General features: G+C 41.5%; 1 protein-coding gene across 2 annotated transcripts in view; it reads right to left on the bottom strand.

Moving 5' to 3' along the window:
- The window catches only part of LOC131693098 (lysine-specific demethylase 4C-like), a 59127-nt gene that overhangs the window by 27487 nt on the left and 13368 nt on the right, over window positions 1–18272 (bottom strand). For both annotated transcript variants that reach the window (XM_058980642.1, XM_058980640.1), the window contains exons 3-5: window positions 11255–11436; window positions 11065–11188; window positions 9543–10998 (exon numbers count right to left, since the gene is read on the bottom strand). In XM_058980642.1, coding sequence (XP_058836625.1) covers window positions 9543–10998; window positions 11065–11188; window positions 11255–11436 — 1762 coding nt within the window. The remainder of the gene's footprint in view (window positions 1–9542; window positions 10999–11064; window positions 11189–11254; window positions 11437–18272) is intronic.

Genomic DNA, 18272 nt, shown 5'->3' with positions numbered 1-18272 from the left:
GCTCATCGGTAAATAGTGTGGGGTAGATTTTACCAGTATTCATCAGAAAAGACCGTCAATCGATAACAGTGCAGCTTATTCTAGAATAACAGTTTCTCGAACAGACTTGTGGATCTTATAGGCTCGCATGTGGCTTCAGTATCACCTTCTTTGTGTGTTATCTTCTCAGGCAGCAAGCTTTTCCACAAATCCACACTTTATTTCAGTGTGTGGTAGACCAGAGTATAAATAGAAAACCTCGTATAATCACATGGAGTAGTAGAATGGTATCTCAAGTCTGGAATTGTCCTGTTAACTAAAAATCGGCTGCGAAGTCAGTAGAACCAGTTCATGTTCCGGAACGAAATCTTCTACCAAGGTTTAGATATAGGTGTTATAATCCTCTTGAGACATAGAAGTTCAAAAAATGCCCTTACAGTCGCCGTCTAACTAATGAATGCAAAATTATTTTGCCAGTCATCAGCTAAGTTGTAACATCTCTAAACAGCCAATAAAAATTATCATAATATTGAGAAGCAAAATTTAAAAAAAAAATCACGATGGCTGGGTTCCTGCTTCGCTTATGCAGTCCAAACTAATCTTTCCATAATCGGGAAACACTCGATCTCCTTTTTTTTTTTTTTTCAATTCGTTTATTTGATAAGGCAGGTTTGCGTTAGCTTAAAGGTGCCAATTTTGTTTTGTTTTACATTTTAAATTACTTAAATCTAGGGGCTTACATATTGATTTTTTAAATTAAACTAAGGCTAATTTATAGCTATACATATACACAAGGGGGTAGTATAATTTTCGTAAGATTAGAGGGGTCATTTAGTTTTTATGGCAATATGGTTTGACATTTTTAGCAATGAGATTATTGGAGCAAATAATGTTTAACTAAGGGGGAAAATTTTTACGACTATCTTAAAAGTAGAAATAATTAGAGGGCGTGATTAAATTTTGTAAAGATTCGGAGACATTAATTAGAGTTATTTTATGTGGTAGTAGAGTTGGGCATTTTCAACGAGATCATATAATATAATAGTTAAAACTAGAAAAGGCAAGAAGAGCTAAATGCTTCATGAAGATATTTGGGGGGGGGGGAAGGGGTGTTACTTCTGTGTATAAGAGTCAGGGGAATTAGGGTGGACAAACATGGCAGGGGGAGAACATTATTTCAGTTTCAGACTTCGGGAGATCAACGGATGGATTACAGAATCAGGGTGGTCTTCATCAGGAAGAATCATGTACTGGGACGCCGGGTGGTCGTTCTCGAGATGGCAGGGGTTTCTCCAGACGATTTCGTAGTGCGGCTCAGATGTTGATCGGCTACATTTCGAGTTGTGCGTGTGATGTTCGTGCTTTAGGTCTCGTGTTTGTTGGCTCATTCGACAGGGATGTTTTGTGTCGCCTTGGAGTCGCATCAAACCATCGTGGGTGTATGGTACAGGTGGAAAAGAGCGCTTCTGAGAATGATAAGGAAAAAGGGGCAGTTAAAGTTGGATATTGATGGTTTTTATGAAGGTGTATATAAGGGACATATAGAGGACATCGCGGCTTGCCAACACATCTCGAACCGGGACGTTGGGTGGTCTTCCTCGGGCCCGGAGGGTGTCCATAAGCCGAGACCTGGCGGAACTGTACTCGGTGCACGCCCAGACTATGTGCTCTATATCATGATAACCGTCGCCACAAGCGCAGATACCACTCTCCACGAGCCCAATACGTCGGAGATGTGCATCCAGCGTGTAATGGTTCGCCATGAGTCGGGACATCACACGAATGAAGTCACGACCCACATCCATCCCCTTGAACCAAGGTTTCGTCGATACCTTAGGGACTATCGAATGTAGCCACCTTCCTAGCTCCCCATTGCTCCACGAGGTTTGCCAACTTTCGAGGGTTCTCTGATGAGTAATACTGAAAAATTCGTGGAAGCAAATTGGTCTTTCAAAAACGTCACCTTCAATGGCACCCACCTTAGCTAAAGAGTCCGCCTTCTCATTGCCCGGAATGGAGCAATGAGAAGGGACCCACACCAAGGTAATCTGGAAAGATTTGTCAGATAAAGCACTCAGCAGCTCCCGTATTTTCCCCAAAAAATACGAGGAATGCTTTCCATGTTTCATCGAGCGAATAGCGTCAATAGAACTCAGACTATCCGAGACGATGAAGTAATGGTCTGCGGGTAATGTGTCAATGACTCCAAGGGTATACTGAATAGCAGCTAGTTCTGCGGCGTAAACTGAAGCAGGGTCACTGAGTTTGTAGGAGGCGGTGAACTTTTGATTGAAAATACCGAAGCCAGTGGACCCTTCGAGGTTTGATCCGTCAGTATAAAACATCTTAGAACAGTCGACTTCTCGGAATTTATTATAAAAAATATTTGGAACCACTTGTGGGCGTATATGGTCCGGAATTCCAATAATCTCATCTTTCATGGATGTGTCGAAGAAAACAGTAGATTCAGAAGTATTTATGAAATGCACACGGTTGGGATTGTAAGAAGAAGGATTAATATTTTGCGCCATGTAGTCAAAGTACAGGGACATAAAACGGGTCTGAGAATTGAGCTCAACAAGCCTTTCGAAATTTTCAATCACCAACGGGTTCAAGATATCGCATCGAATGAGCAATCGATATGAGAGTTCCCAAAATCGATTTTTCAGCGGGAGAACGCCCGACAGTACTTCGAGACTCATCGTATGGGTCGACTGCATGCACCCTAAGGCGATACGCAAACAACGATACTGAATTCTTTCGAGTTTGATGAAATGTATGTTCGCGGCGGATCGAAAGCAGAAGCATCCGTATTCCAGTACCGACAGTATCGTTGTTTGATACAACCTAATTAGGTCTCCTGGGTGGGCACCCCACCACGTTCCGGTTATTGTACGAAGAAAGTTGATCCTTTGCTGGCATTTCTGTTTCAGATACCGAATATGGCATCCCCAAGTACCTTTCGAGTCGAACCAGACCCCTAGATATTTTACTGTGAAGACCTGAGCTATAGTTTGACCCATTAATAGAAGCTGTAGTTGTGCTGGTTCACGCTTCCTAGAAAATACAACTAGCTCAGTTTTCTCCGTGGAGAATTCGATACCCAGCTTAATAGCCCATGCAGACAAATTGTCCAAGGTATTCTGTAATGGTCCTTGTAGATCGACAGCTTTGGGTCCCGTAACAGACACCACGCCATCGTCTGCAAGTTGTCTTAACGTGCAGGAATTGTCAAGACATTCATCAATGTCGTTGACGTAGAAATTGTATAACAGGGGGCTTAGACATGAGCCCTGGGGAAGGCCCATGTAGCTAAATCGTGATGTCGATAAGTCACCATGCGAAAAATGCATGTGCTTTTCCGACAACAAGTTTAGTAAAAAGTTGTTTAAAGTCGCTGAAAGACCATGCTGGTGCAGCTTCTCTGAAAGAATGTTGATAGAAACTGAATCAAAAGCCCCCTTTATATCTAGGAACACTGATGCCATCTGCTCTTTACTAGCATAGGCCATTTGAATTTCGGTTGAGAGCAACGCAAGACAATCGTTCGTCCCTTTGCCTTTGCGAAAGCCAAATTGTGTATCTGACAGTAAGCCATTTGCTTCGACCCAATTGTCGAGGCGGGATAGGATCATTTTCTCGAACAACTTCCGGATACAAGATAGCATTGCGATCGGTCGATACGAATTGTGGTCGGAGGCTGGTTTTCCTGGTTTTTGGATGGCGATGACCTTCACTTGCCTCCAATCGTGTGGGACAATGTTAGCCTCAAGAAACTTATTAAATAAGTTCAACAAGCGTCTCTTGGCAGAGTCTGGCAGATTCTTCAACAAGTTGAATTTGATTCTGTCTGGCCCTGGAGCTTTATTGTTACACGACAAGAGAGCAAGTGAGAACTCCACCATCGAAAAAGGTGTTTCGTTCGCGTTATCGTGACGGGACGCGGCGCGGTAGATCTTCTGTGCCGGGGCGGAATCCGGACAAACCTTCTTGGCGAAATCGAATATCCAACGGTTTGAATATTCCACGCTCTCATTAGTATTGTTTCGATTTCGCATACGTCGGGCTGTTCCCCAAAGAGTGCTCATCGATGTTTCTCTCGTTAATCCGTCGACGAACCGGCGCCAATAACCGCGTTTTTTGGCTTTCATCAAACTCTTCATTCGCTTGTCTAACGTCGCGTACTGTCGAAAACTAGCGGGTAACCCGTCGTTCCGGAAGGTCTTAAACGCGGCGGCCTTCTCTGCGTACACGTCTGAGCACTCTTTGTCCCACCACGGATTAGGAGAGCGTTTTTGTATGTTCGCGCCGGGTACTGGCTTAGTCTGAGCTTGATTCGCGCTGTCGAGAATCAAGCCAGCCAAAAAGCTGTACTCTTCCTCCGGAGGAAGTTCTTGAGTAGATTCGATGTTGTCGGATATCGCGGCAGCATAGCTCTTCCAATCGATATTTCGTGTGAGGTCATACGAAATATTGATTGTTTCCAATGGCCTTGAGCCGTTATTGATTGAGACTACGATCGGCAGATGGTCGCTACCGTGGGGATCAGGGATTACCTTCCACGCGCATTCTAACTTTAGCGAGGTCGAGCAAAGGGATAAATCTAATGCGCTTGGGCGCGCTGGTGGGGGAGGAATCCGTGTCATTTCACCCGTGTTTAGAATTGTCATGTTGAAGTTGTCGCAAATATTGTGAATTAAAGAGGAACGGTTATCATCATAAAGGCAACCCCATTCCGTACCGTGAGAGTTAAAGTCGCCTAAAACTAGTCGCGGTGCAGGCAGGGATTCTATGATGTCATGTAGCCGGCGATGCCCAATCGCGGTGTTGGGGGGAATATATATGGAAGCTATGCAAAGATCTTTGCCTTTGGTTGTTACTTGACAAGCGACAACTTCAATACCTGTTATCGAGGGAAGGTTAATTCTGTAGAAGGAATAGCGCTTTTTGATCCCCAAAAGCACTCCTCCATAGGGGGTGTCTCGATCCAGGCGAATAATATTAAAGTCGTGGAAGTTGAGATCTATGTCGGAAGTTAACCAAGTTTCACATAATGCAAATGCATCGCAACTCAAATTATTTATTAAAATTTTGAAGGAATCGATTTTCGGGATGATACTTCTGCAATTCCACTGTAGAACAGTGATCAAATCCGTGACCTCGTTCGATGAGTTAGCCATCGAAGGATACAATCGCTGAGAGGAGGGGCCATTTAGCAGTCAACTGCTTCAAAAATGTTCTTACTGTAGGGAGAAAAGCTAACATAAGACTTTTAATAGGATCAGTTATATTGAAAGTTTTTATTATCCAGTCCACAATGTCCGAGAGTTTGATAATTCCAGTGCCGCGATTATTCTCGAACTGAAACAGAGGAACACTTGGGATTTTTGATGTTCCGGGAAGTGCTGGGAACTCCTTCTCTGAGTTTAATCCTCCGAGACCAGGAGCTAATTGCTTCGGTTTGGTTGCAACACTTCCAATAGATGTGACTTTCTGAGTCCCGTCAAGGGATACCTTCTGGCCTTTACAACGAACTTTAGGAGAGGAAATGTTCCTCCTCTTCCTATAACTTCTAGGCGCCCTAGTAGATGTTCCCTCTTGTGGGTCATCAGCCTCGCCCTCGTTAGGAGGCAAGTGAGCATAGATGTTTGTTGAGGTTGGTGGTGTAGCTTTCTTTAGCATTTCTGCAAAAGAACGTTCGGATCGTCCAGCAAGGGAACGTTTTAGTTTATCCCCGCGTAGTTTGTACGCGGGACATGCCGAGATATCATGCAGATTTTCTGCACAGTAAGGACACTTCTCAGCATTCTTACTGCACGAATCATCTAGATGATTCTCCCCGCATTTTCCACAGCGGGCCTTATTGCTACAATGGGTGGCTGTGTGACCCAATTGTTTACACTTTGTGCAATTCATGACCCGCGGCACAAACAGACGCACAGGCAGACGAACCTTGTGCAAGAGGACGTAATTTGGCAAAGCGGTACCAGCGAAGGTCAACCGATAAGAGTTTGATTGGGGGTACGTTTTTGAACCATCCCCCGCAACTACTACTGAGTGCAAACGCTTGCACTCGAGTATTTTCACTGGCTGAAGTAAGCGGTCTCTGAAACGGCCAACCCCGTACTGCAGCAGATCCTCGCATGTCAAACTGTCATCGGTGACAACGCCTTCAGACTGTACTTTCACAGCTGGAATATACACGTGATAGTCCTTCGTAAAGTGCTCGCAGCAAGCAATATCGTTTGCCTGCTTTGAGTTAGTCAGCACGACCCTCAGCCTGTCTGAGCGGACCTTTTTTATTTCGATCACAGCCGAGAACCGTTCCGTCAGGTCTTTTGAAATCTGTAATAGATTCAGCGATTTTGTTTTGGGCCGAAAGAAGACCACAAAGGGACCGGTCGAGAGCTCTGGATATTGTTTGGGTCGGGGGAGAGCCTTAGGAGTCGACTCGATCTCCATTTGGCCATCCGGGGAGGAAGCCATCGACACCGTCAATGCACGGGGTCAGCACCCGCGCAGACGGGAAAAAGCCGTAAATGTATCAAAAAGGTAGATTTCACTTATCTGTATACTCGTTTCCCACGACGCACCAGTCCAGCTTAAATAGCTGGTTATTGTTCAATCCTCGCTTTACGAACAAAAGGTTGAGGAATGTGGCCTAACGGTTAACACACGCACAAAAGAAAATAAAAGTCCAAACCTCGAAGAGGCAGAGAATGGCAAAATAACCTTGAACGCGGATTACTGCACTGTACTGTTCTTTTTCCAACAGACCGAAAACAAAACACTTCTATCTCGATCGAGCGATGCGTAGAGACTGTACACTCGATCTCCTCTAGAAATTTACCAAAACAACACCTTTCTAAATTAACAGACTTTGGTTATAAAACCAATTACCGGAAGCGTTAATGCTTCCTACTGCAGGCTAGCGAGTGAATTATGAAATAATCCTCGCGCAACTGGCTCTGAAACTCAGGAAGTGCTTTGTCAATGGCACCACACATTTAAATCAGCATGTTCTTAAAAAACGGAATATAACTCTACTGCTGTGAGCTGTATGACGGATGAGGAAAATATTACATGCTGACTAGTGCCTGCTGGCGGGTGTATTGGAACGGCCCGTCATCGGGCTGCCCTAAACTTTCTCAAGAACTTTGCCGTCTTCCTAAATATTTTTAGAGATGGGTCATACTACCATGTACTGAAAATGTATGCGCTCACTAGCGCCATATAGTTGAACAATTTCAAATAACATTTAACCACATCATCGGTTGCATCTTACGATATTGGAGCACTTTGGCTGACAACGCAATAAATACCAAATAATGCGGACACCATCAATCTAACAATATGGACCGGTTGGTAAAGTTTAACCCTTAAATGCGCAATGTTGTCTCAAAACAAGATGTCTCGATACGATCGTAATGACGTTTTAAAATTGAGATAATTTTCTCATAATTTGCGTCTTCAAGGGTTAAGTCAAAAAGACAACATAAAAATTAAAATGTGAAATGTTTGTTAAAAGATGTCACATTTAGAGGAAAGGGAGGGTATGAACGTCATTTTAGGTGCCTTCGGAAATGCGTTTCCCTGACTTCCTATCGTTTAATTCTATCTACTATTCTTCTCACTTTCATTTCGGTTTGAACAGAACATTTCCGAAAACACCTTTAGCATTGAAGAGGAATGGGGTGGGGTGCGATAACTAAGTTACAAGATTTTTATAGAGAAAAAATCCAAATCTAGCGTTGTGACAATTATCAATAAGGGAGAGGAATTACTAATGAAAAGAATATATTGGTGCTAGTGAAAACAAAAAATAATAAAACATGCAAAATCAACATATAAAACAAAACATAACTGGGACAAAAAAAGGAAATTTCTCATCTAATAATAATTGAAAACAAGGGCTGGGTCCGATTGACATAATACGTTTTATAGTAAAACAAGACAAAAGCAATACTATTTCACAAAATCCCTGGGACACGTTCCCAAAGGCTCCAAATATACGTTGATTTACACGGCTTAGAAAAAAATATCTTCTCGCATCATAATTTACACATCATCCTCAGTCATTTTAATCACGATTGTATAAATTCTTTCATCGAAAGAAAAGTAAATATATATATATATAGGCAAACACATGAACTCAAGAAAAATAAATCGAAAATAATGTGAAGACCTAGTTTCTACTTAAAATTTAGAGAAATAAAACGGCGCTGCAAGCAGTACATACGCTCCAAATATCTTGGCATTAGCTAACTCATGATGAGTGGTGGGATTTCACGGGCTTGCAATGCATAGATGAGGATACACTGATAAAATGAAACAAAGGGCAGGTAAGGGAAACAACTTGGTCGCTAAAGAGTACTAATGGTTAAATTCTACTATTCGTCCACTCAGAAAACCGTTCTGATTATTACTATTTGGCCATCCGAAGCCGGTGCCGGTGTTAATGACAGCTGGTTGCACCTGGTGGTGATGGTTACCGTTGGTTAGCAGTATTGTCGCAATGTCGCTCTCTGTGGGTAGCGGTAGTGTACTTTCGACGATAGCTTTTTCGTAAATGACCGTTTGCTGGTAGGGGCCCGGTATTTCATTGCCAGCTGCATCAAAGTATCGGAACTGTTCTTCCTCTGGGAACTGTAACGTCGAGGGATAGTCGAGTTCTACTTTTGGTGGTTCTTCTTGCTGCTGAAGCAAATATTCTGGGGGTTGGCGCTGAACGTTCAGCAAGTTGTTGGGTGGGGCCGTGATTAAAGCTTGCTGCTGCATGCTGACTGGATCAGCTACAGTTAGTTCTGCTAGAAGAGGTGGTTGCCGGACAACAATTTGAATGCTGCCAGCAGAAGTCTCAATCGTTCGACTGTTATTCGCAATCTTATTCTCAAGGACTGCTGCCGGAGGTTTTACGTTTGACGGTTTCAAACCTGGTTTCAACCGCAAATCATCTACTTGGTCTAAGGATGGTTTAGCTGGTCGAGAATTTAGACTCACAGGCTTTTTGCAAGCTGTCAGTACCTGTGGCTGTTGCATGGCACTGGTTTGAATAAAAGCATTAAACGCGCTCATGTAGTCCATTCTTTGTTTCACCGGTGTGGAAGGTTTAGGAATTTTGACCGGAGGTGGGACGTATCCCGATGGCCGATAAGGAAGCTTTTTTTCAGCAGGTTTGTTTTGCTCTAAAGAAAATGACTGGACTGGCAGCGATATCGCACGTGAGCTGTATGACGGATGACTTTTTACCTCACTTGCTTTGATTTGCTTCACCACCAGATGCGGAATACTGCTGATTTTCTTGGCCAAACTGCTATCGGCCAACGGTAGTGTGACTGGTTGTCGAATTTGATCGACCTTTACTAGTTCCCGCTTTGCACCATCGCCCGGCTTGCCTATCACAGTCATCGTAGTGGATGCTGGTAACGGTAACGGCAACGTCAGCTTACCAATTGGTGTCACTGAGGGGGAATCACGCTTGGTGCAACCGCTGCCTTCCCCACATACTTCACCATTGCCATTGACATCTTCGGCACCGGACTTCTTTAGATGCGGAATCTTACCTTCAAACTTTTTGTGATGCTCCAGAATTTTCAGCGGTGGTGGAAGTTCCTTCATTAACTGGTTCTTGATCTTTTTCATCGCAGGTGAGGTTCCGTTGGTCAACTTCTTGGGCGATCGCTTTTCCTTAATCATGCGATCCTTTATTCGGTCCATTGCTTTCTGCTTCGAGTCAGACAGTCGTTGCTCCTTCTTCTCCATCCGCTCGCGTTCTTTCTTTTCCTTTTGCTCCTCTCGTTTCCGTTCACGTTCTTGCTCGCGAGCTATCTTTTCTTCTTCACGCTGTTTTCGTCTTTCTTCTACTTTTGTTCTTCGTTCCATGCGCTTGTTTTCTCTTTCAGCTTTTGCGGCAAGCTGCTCTCGGGACAGCCTTTTTCTCGGTGATGCCGACTTTCTCGATCTACCTTGCGGTAAAGCCCAGTCATCGTCAAAGTCACTGCCTGCACGCTTCTTCTTCTTCTTTCGCTTCTTGCTTTTTGAACTAAACTCTCCTTCATCGTCATCCTCATCGGAATCGAATGGATCATAAGAGGAGGACTTAAAGCTGTCAGAAGTCGAGTCCGATTTGTGGGGTGATTTATTTGGTTCTTCTTCAAAATCATCATCCGCATCATCCCCCACTATGGCCGTAAGTGCACCGCTAAGGACCATTTTAACATCATCTGGAATATGCGGATTGTTCTGTATGTCATTCAAATCTAGGTCCGGGTTTTTCTCCTTAAAGGACATTTTTCGAAGGTTATTAGCTGTCATATTACAGGCCTTTTTCATTGGCGTGCGCTCGCCTTCTTCGGTGAATGATTCTATGCCTTCGTCCTTATCGTTATCTGCGAATCGAGGCGGTGGTCCAACAATGTGCGTTGGATCTTCCGGATGTGGTCCAAAGTCTGTTCCATTCATCCATGCTTCGTACTTATCAGGTTGAAACCGCTGGACAAAAGTATCCATCGAAATTTTGACCATATCCGAACTGCAATAGCATTGAGTAGCCCTCTTGCCGTACTCGATCCAACGTTCGAGTGCGAAATTCGTCGACTCCGCACAGTTAAATCCGTGATTAAAACCAGCATGGTATCCGAACGGGAAAGTGATCATAATTTCGTTTTCCTCTTGCGTTATCTTGTCGAAGGGGATGTTATGCTGTTTAAGAATTTGAGGGCTAATCAAAGTCATCTTGTGGCGCAGATAAGCCGGACATGTTTGAAAGCTTGCCGGGAAGCAACTGTTGGCCAACTTTTCCAACCGACGGCCGTGTTCTGGCGGTACGGCGTACCACGTTTTGGGAGCACCGAAGTGGAGATAGTTGATCGAGTAAAGATCCATGTCTTCGGTGTGCCATGCAAAAGTGGTTTTCCACATACCAAAGTACAGGTATGCCGTGTTTACACCATCGATTGAGATCCCGTAGTCCTGGTTTACGTAGTCAAGGATCGTTCCCAGATGATTGATATTCCAGATCTGGGAGGAGAAAGAAAAAATGCTAGTTGGTTAGAAGAACATAGACACACGCTGTCTACAACTTACATTGCAGTCAGTGTCGGTAACACTGCCACAGACATCGGCGCCATAAATGGGAGCCACATAGGTGATGTTTTTCCAGTATTTGCGCTCCAAGTCCTCATAGTCGAAATGTTTCGGAGTAGCATATCTATGGATGTTAAGATGATATAATGAGTTACAAATGAGTCTAGTTTATTTTCCACTAAGAAAATACCTTTCCGTATTGGCCAGTTCTGCAAACTGTTTAACCGTGAGTGGATTCTTTTGAATATTGATCTGCTGGTAGAGGCCCTGTTTGCCCGCAACTACTTGGCAAATCGGAGCCGGGATGGTCAGGTTGAGACCGTCTAGATCGTAGCCGGCCTTGCGGGGTTTCCATTCAGGTGGTGGGATGATCTGCAAAAAAAGACGAAACAAAACCACAATGTTAGCAGTGAATTAAGATGGCGTTCCTAATATTCGCAACATGTTCGTTGCAGCTGCATTGAAAACGTTTCATAGGGGTTGCCGAAAGATGAGATAACTTAGTTCTCACAAGTCTTCTATCTCATGCCTTCACGCGAATTAAAGTCTATTTATGACATATGAGACTCTATTTTGATTACTGTCGATGGTCACGTACCAATAGATATTTTTTTTCGAGAGTTGTCCTACTGGAGCTGTAGAGCTAGATTTTTGGAAGGGCTCCCCGTCAGAATCATATACTACAATTCGCAGACGTGGCAGGCGAATGGCGCCCACTAAAACACTGCTTTAGGCCAATTGTAGCGGGCCGTGATTCTGAATGTGATATTCATTGTACGGTTCAGGTATGTGTGGGCGTAGGGACTCGCGATAGCGTGTATCATCTCTACGGGCTCGAGCATTTGTACGTTAACGTGTTGAATCGCGTGTGCGTTTGTATGTCGCGTGTGCTAACGTGTATGTAGCTTCTAGTGTGTAAATTCTATTTCATAACCGTGTACCTTTCGCATATTCGCGTGTGTTCTAGTATGATTGCGCGCGTACCGTGAATCTGATACTTAATTTTTCGTGTACGGTTCAGATTCTAGAAGAAAGTGGGTTCATCCATATCACTAGAGTTCCCAGTCATGTCGCCGTAGAATGTGTGGTCTAGTGAATATGAGCTTTATTTTTTGATTGGTCCAACTGGATGCATGGACCTAGTTGCTAGAATGAAGAGTAAAGATTTCCGGACGTGGCCGATTCATAATCTCGCGTGTTTGCGTTATCAAGTATGCGCGATCGCGGGTGTGCGTGGATGATCGCGAACGGCTTAAGCGTTCGTATGTTGACGTGTTTGTCGCGTATGCTCGCGTGTATGTGACTTCGCTTGTAAAAATTCGATTTTGAAACCCTGCGGCCATTCACATATTCGCGGAGCGTCGTTCATTTAGTTTTCGGTGTACGGATCACATTCTGACAGGGAGTGAATTACCCCATATCACTAGAATTCCCGGTCATGTCGCCATGAAACGTTTTGTCTAATGAATATGGTAGTTATTTTTTCTTAAGTATTCTGTTTTATTTTTTTTATTAATTAACATGGACCTAGACTGTTGGTACCGAGGATAGACTTCCGGACGATCCCGACTCATGATGGCGCGACCGCGGGAGTTTGTAGGTTGACGCTTGAGATCGCGTTGGTAAGGTTATGAGTGCTGAGACGTTCACCTCATCACCGGGGTTTAATCATGTTTGCAAGTTCGTGGACGTAGGTTGCTTGGAAAATCGCGAGAGGCTCTAACGTTTGTACGCTGACGTGATTTTATAACATATTTGCGCATGTTCTTGAATGGTCGCGCGAACCGTGAGTCTGATACTAAATTTGTGGTGTGCGGTTAAAATTCTGGCTGAGTGGGATCCCTTACATCGACAGGGTTCCCGGTCATTTCGCCATGAGACGTGTTGTCTGATAGGTATGAGCGTATTTCCTTAATTGGTCCAGCTGAAGGCATGGACCTAGGCTTCTAGGATCAAGGATAGACTTCCGGACGTGACCGATTCGTAATCGCGTGCACGAGGGCATTTTTTGTAGGTTCCCGCTTGAGACCGCGTTTGAGAATGTGTGAGTGTTAAGACGTTCACTATCAACGTTTTTGCTGACCGGAAGGCGAAAAGGGAAGGGATTGAAAATAAGAAATAAAAGACAATATATGAGAGACATAATAGATTAGACAGGTACAAGATAGCTCTGAAGTTATGATCATCACATGAAAGGCATATATTAGTACTTCAAACACTACTAATACATTAAACACCCGTTTTTATCAGCCCCTGTTTTTATCAGTTTTTTGACCCGATTTTATCGACCAACAATTTTTATGAGGCTTTATCTAGGGATTAAAGAAGAATATTCTTAGAGCTTGGGTATATTACAAAAAAATAAACCAATATGTTTTGCCATTGTCCCCATTTTGTCAACCTAACATAAACAAAGGGGGTTGATAAAAACGGGTCTTCGCTGTACTTGAAAAGCCAACCACCACACGTAGCACATCCTTTCTCAATTATCTATTTGTTACTGGTTGATTGTTGGTTATGAGTGGGTAAATAGAGGAAAGGTATAGAACAAAAAAAGGCTCACATCAGCCCTGAGCATGACATGATTATCTTTTAATGAAATTCCGTGATGCGCCCAGCCGTTTCATTTCTTTTAATAATATTCGGTGGTCAATTCGGTGAAATGCAGTTTTTGAGTCTATTTAAACTGCATCAATTTTTGCCTTTTCAACCATTTGCGTGATGCAAACCCATGTTGATCGGAGGCAATGTAACTTTTCGAGCGCAAGAGTACGAAAGTGCTACCCACAACTTCAAACATCTTGGATACAGTAGATAGGCTAGTTATGTTTCTAACATTTCGACGATCACCGCTTTTATAAACAGGACACACAAACGACATGAGTTAAGGATCCAGTCTGAAGATTCTATCATTGGTATTTGATATTAAATTTCTTATTTCTTATTAATCAGCTGAATCTGCTCGACTATAATACACACAATCACTAGTGTCCCGGTTCTAAATTACATCATCGTAATCATAATGTGGAGATTAGTGGCGCAAAAAGAAATGTCGACGCCTCAGTAATATTGTTTCGTCCGTAGGTGTAAATAGGTCGTTAGATGCAGAACGAAACTTTCACTTCAAATTTTATTTTATATCAGTAACAACATAACCGGCAGCCTTCAGAAAACAATTCAACTCACTCTTGAATCCTTTTTTGCCAGAAATCGAAAAAACTTATATTCCGGGATCCCAAAAATTGATTTCTACAAAAACTTGCTACGAACTTCATATTGATTTTTATTAAAAACAAAACAATCATCGTTCACGACACGATGCGCATTCAAAATAAAAGCGAAGTTATTCAAAAACCTACCCGCGGAAGCGATTGCCAAACATAATGCGTTGAAATCTAAGAGAAGAGACAAAAGGCTTCTTCGATTGCACTACTAGGCCCTACAGAAAATCCAAAAACAACAAACGATCAACGTTCCCAGATTCCTTTGCGTGCTTGCTGAAAATTATTTTATCTCAAAGATTGCCACTAAACCAAGCACGGTGTATTTATTAGAACAATTTTAAAAAAAAAATTCAGCATCTCTGAAACTTCGGAATATGAAAGAATGGGCTTTCCTCTTTCATTTGAAACTAAGATCAAAATAATCCGTCGGGGGGTCCAGAGCAACTTTTTTTTTGAAGTTTTTTCGTAACAATATAGGTTTTACTACTGGAGATAATTCATATTTCTGTCCCTAGATGGTGCTTTATACATTCGAACAACACTAAAAGTGAGAATTTGATAGAAAATTTAATTGTCTACAAGTTTGTTGAACACTAAAAATTGATCTGAAATCATCCGGAAAAGTTGTTTAAGATTTTAACAAAGTTATATCTAAGATAGTTTCACACGAGGCCTAGTGGTTTGGAAATATGTTTTCTCGCACTTATTGTATTACCAAAAAAAAATTGGGTTTAGTCGCATGAAAATATTAGACGGGATTCATCACGTTGACAACTTCTGAAAATTAGGATGTTTGACAGAGTCAGAAAACTATTTGTGCTTTTGGTGTGTAATCTTTCCCGATAGGTTCGAAGGGACTACCATGGACTACCATTAATCGGAAGGTATTGCTTGGTTACAAGGGTTTGCTTACATTTATGTTTTGTTACACGGGTGTTTTAGAAAGGACCAAACGTCGTATAATTTAGGTTATGATCGCTTAAATCAGCTATTATAATTCCGTTCAAGACGCAATGTTGAGACACACCGTTTCTAATTTAACGTAAACCACATTAGTAACTGTCAAAATTAGTGGTTAGTGTGAAATGATTTATTCAAATTTTCTCCGCAAAGCATATTGTGGTAGTTGGATTTTATGGCCATTTCCTATCAATTATGCGAGATATCGTTACTAAATTGATCCTAGATTATGCGATATGTATTACTTTTGAAAACAAAATATGATTTGAGTACAACAATAACCTTATATACATAGAAGTCCTCGAATATATCCCAAAAAAAAATTATCTTGATCCAAAAACTCAAAGTTTTTTGTTCACTGTTTGTCACATTGAGTTAATTTTGAAAACGGATAATCAGCGTTTTTAACCAAGCATTGCAATGAAATCCGCGAAATATTGCAATGGTGCGTTAAAAGTTTCATTGAGTTTGTTCAAATATAAAGGTTGAAGTTCAGGACAAGTCAATTTTATACGAAGATGCTAACAGAGTAGGAGATTCATGTAAGAATAGTTATCAGTCATCCCTGAGAACAATCGAAAAATTGAAAAAGAAGGCATACATAATTGAAAAGACTGTTTCTACGGGAGGAATCACTTACCATCATGAAAAAGAATATGAATATCATACTAGTTTGGTCAACACTTATCTGAAACTTCTCATCCCAAAATATGAATGGTGCCCTGTATCAGGGAATTATAATTTTTAGCTAAAAGATGACTTTCCTAGCTTTCAAATTCCGCTGAATACACTATTGAACTAAACACAACTATTTGGCAAATAAAAAAAAGTGCTTGTGAATTAACAAACCACTAGGTCTTCTGTGAAACTAACTTAGACTTAGAATTCGTTAAAATATTAAACTACATTTCGGGATAGTTTCAAATCGGTTTTTAGTTGGTAACAAAGTTGTAGACAATTAAATAATCTATCAAATTCTCACTTTTAGTGTTGTTCGAATGTCTAAAGCACCATCTAGGGGCAAAAATATGAACTAGTTCCATTGTAAAATCTATGTTTTCACGAAAAAATACTTCAAAAAAAAAGTTGCTCTAGACCCCCCGACGGATTATTTTGATTTTGGTTTCAAATGAAAGGGGAAAGCCTATTCTTTCATATCCTGAAGTTTCAGAGATGCTGAATTTTTTTGCATAAAGTTGTTAAAAAAAGACACCGTGCAAGAATCCACGGATCTAGCTGCATTTAAGAATAAAACTTTATTTTTATTGATATCTCTCTACGTAAATATATATCGTCATTAGACTTTTATTTAATTTGCATGAAATGTTGATGTGCATGAAAAATATCCAGAATAAATCCAGCAGCCCTGTTATTTTACTTTTTTGTAAATAATATGAACGCTTTTCTATGACTGGTTTAATATTGAGGTGAAAACTGTATCAAATTAGTTCGCGATTTACGTCTCTTCTCTTCTGTTGAAATCATAATAAAGGGTGTTGTCGTTTTGGCTGGTTTTCACTATTCGTCTCTCTCTCTCTCACTAAACTTTCTGATTTATACGCATTTCATCAATTATAGCAGAGGGACGCTGACTAGCAAGTATTTCGTAACCAGGTTACTAACTAACATCACCAGGACCGATCCCAGTTATCGAGGTAGAACAGCAAAAACATACCTTTTACAATTACCGTTAATGACTATTAGGGGAGATATGATAGAAACCCCCCTTTTATGCTGAACCAAAGCGAGATCTTTGGTACGCACAAAATGAATATCGTATGACAGCAATTCGATCGTGAACCGACAAATGGGCCAAAAATGTACACAAACGGAGATTTGGTTAATATCTTAAAGAGGGGTAAAAATATTTCAATAAATATAAAAACTCATTTTTAAATATTTCATGAAAATCAATAAAAAACAAAACGGCGGATCCGACTTTCAACTGTAAACAAACCGCCCGGCGGGTTACGCCTCTACATTTCTAAGGTAGTGTACACGAGCGAAATTGACAGTATCATTGTTTACAAGGCCCGTAAATAAAATCGCCCTAAACAAAAACCAAATGCTTGTTACGCCCCAGGGGAATAACAAATTTTCCCCTCCGGCGAGCGCGGTGAAAACCACATTTGATTTTTGTTTTCTGGCGACACTGCAGGGCGAAATTGAGAGTCGTCAAAACAAGACGGCGACTCGAAAATAGCCTAATCAACATTTCATAACAACACACGGCGAAATATTTTTTTTTAATTTTATCAACGAAAACGTTATCATATAAAACATTTTAGTTATGCTTCCGCAAACTTTTATTGTTTTAAAGTGTTTCAATACATTTGAAAGCGCAGTAAGCAAACACTGTTAAAATACGATTTAATTTTCTGAAGCGAATTTTCAAAACTTTTGCTAGATTCGATATCATTGCGACTTCGGCCCTTTGGTCGATTTATGATCGAATTGGCGGAATATTACGACTCTAATGCAGTAAAAATAGGCTCGTCACTCTCATAGTCATGATTTGAACCGTTTCTTACTAATCAGTTGTTCAGTTTTTACTACTAATGCTAGTGCGAAGTACTCCATCAAAATTTGAACTTCTAGATTAATGAAGCGTGCGAGCACCGCTTCAATTTACCAGTCCCAAAATCAAAGGAAAATCTCGTATGGCTTAACAAGTTACACCGGTGATTGACTATTACCAGATTATGAGCTAACATGCTCTTTCAACACTTTTTCGCTCTTACTACCCTCGCAAATCACATTATTCTCAGCAGCGACACAAACACAACCAAGCACTTGTTTATGTCCGGTTACTCCACACGTTACACAACCTAACCAAAAAAACGTTAGTATTGGTGTTAAAACTTCCGCCCGATATAACTGTCAAAATCAGCTGTTCATGATTCACCATTTGCAAGTGTAGAGTACTCCATCTTACATCATAATATTAATTATTAAATAATCACAATATGACTTGCTTAATTTGTTAATGCTAACCAGGGGTTAAAATATTCGCTCATTCTCACG

The sequence above is a fragment of the Topomyia yanbarensis genome, chromosome 3 (genome assembly GCF_030247195.1).
Source record: "Topomyia yanbarensis strain Yona2022 chromosome 3, ASM3024719v1, whole genome shotgun sequence".
NCBI classification, from domain to species: Eukaryota; Metazoa; Arthropoda; class Insecta; order Diptera; family Culicidae; genus Topomyia; species Topomyia yanbarensis.
This window is presented reverse-complemented; position numbering and strand designations above follow the sequence as displayed.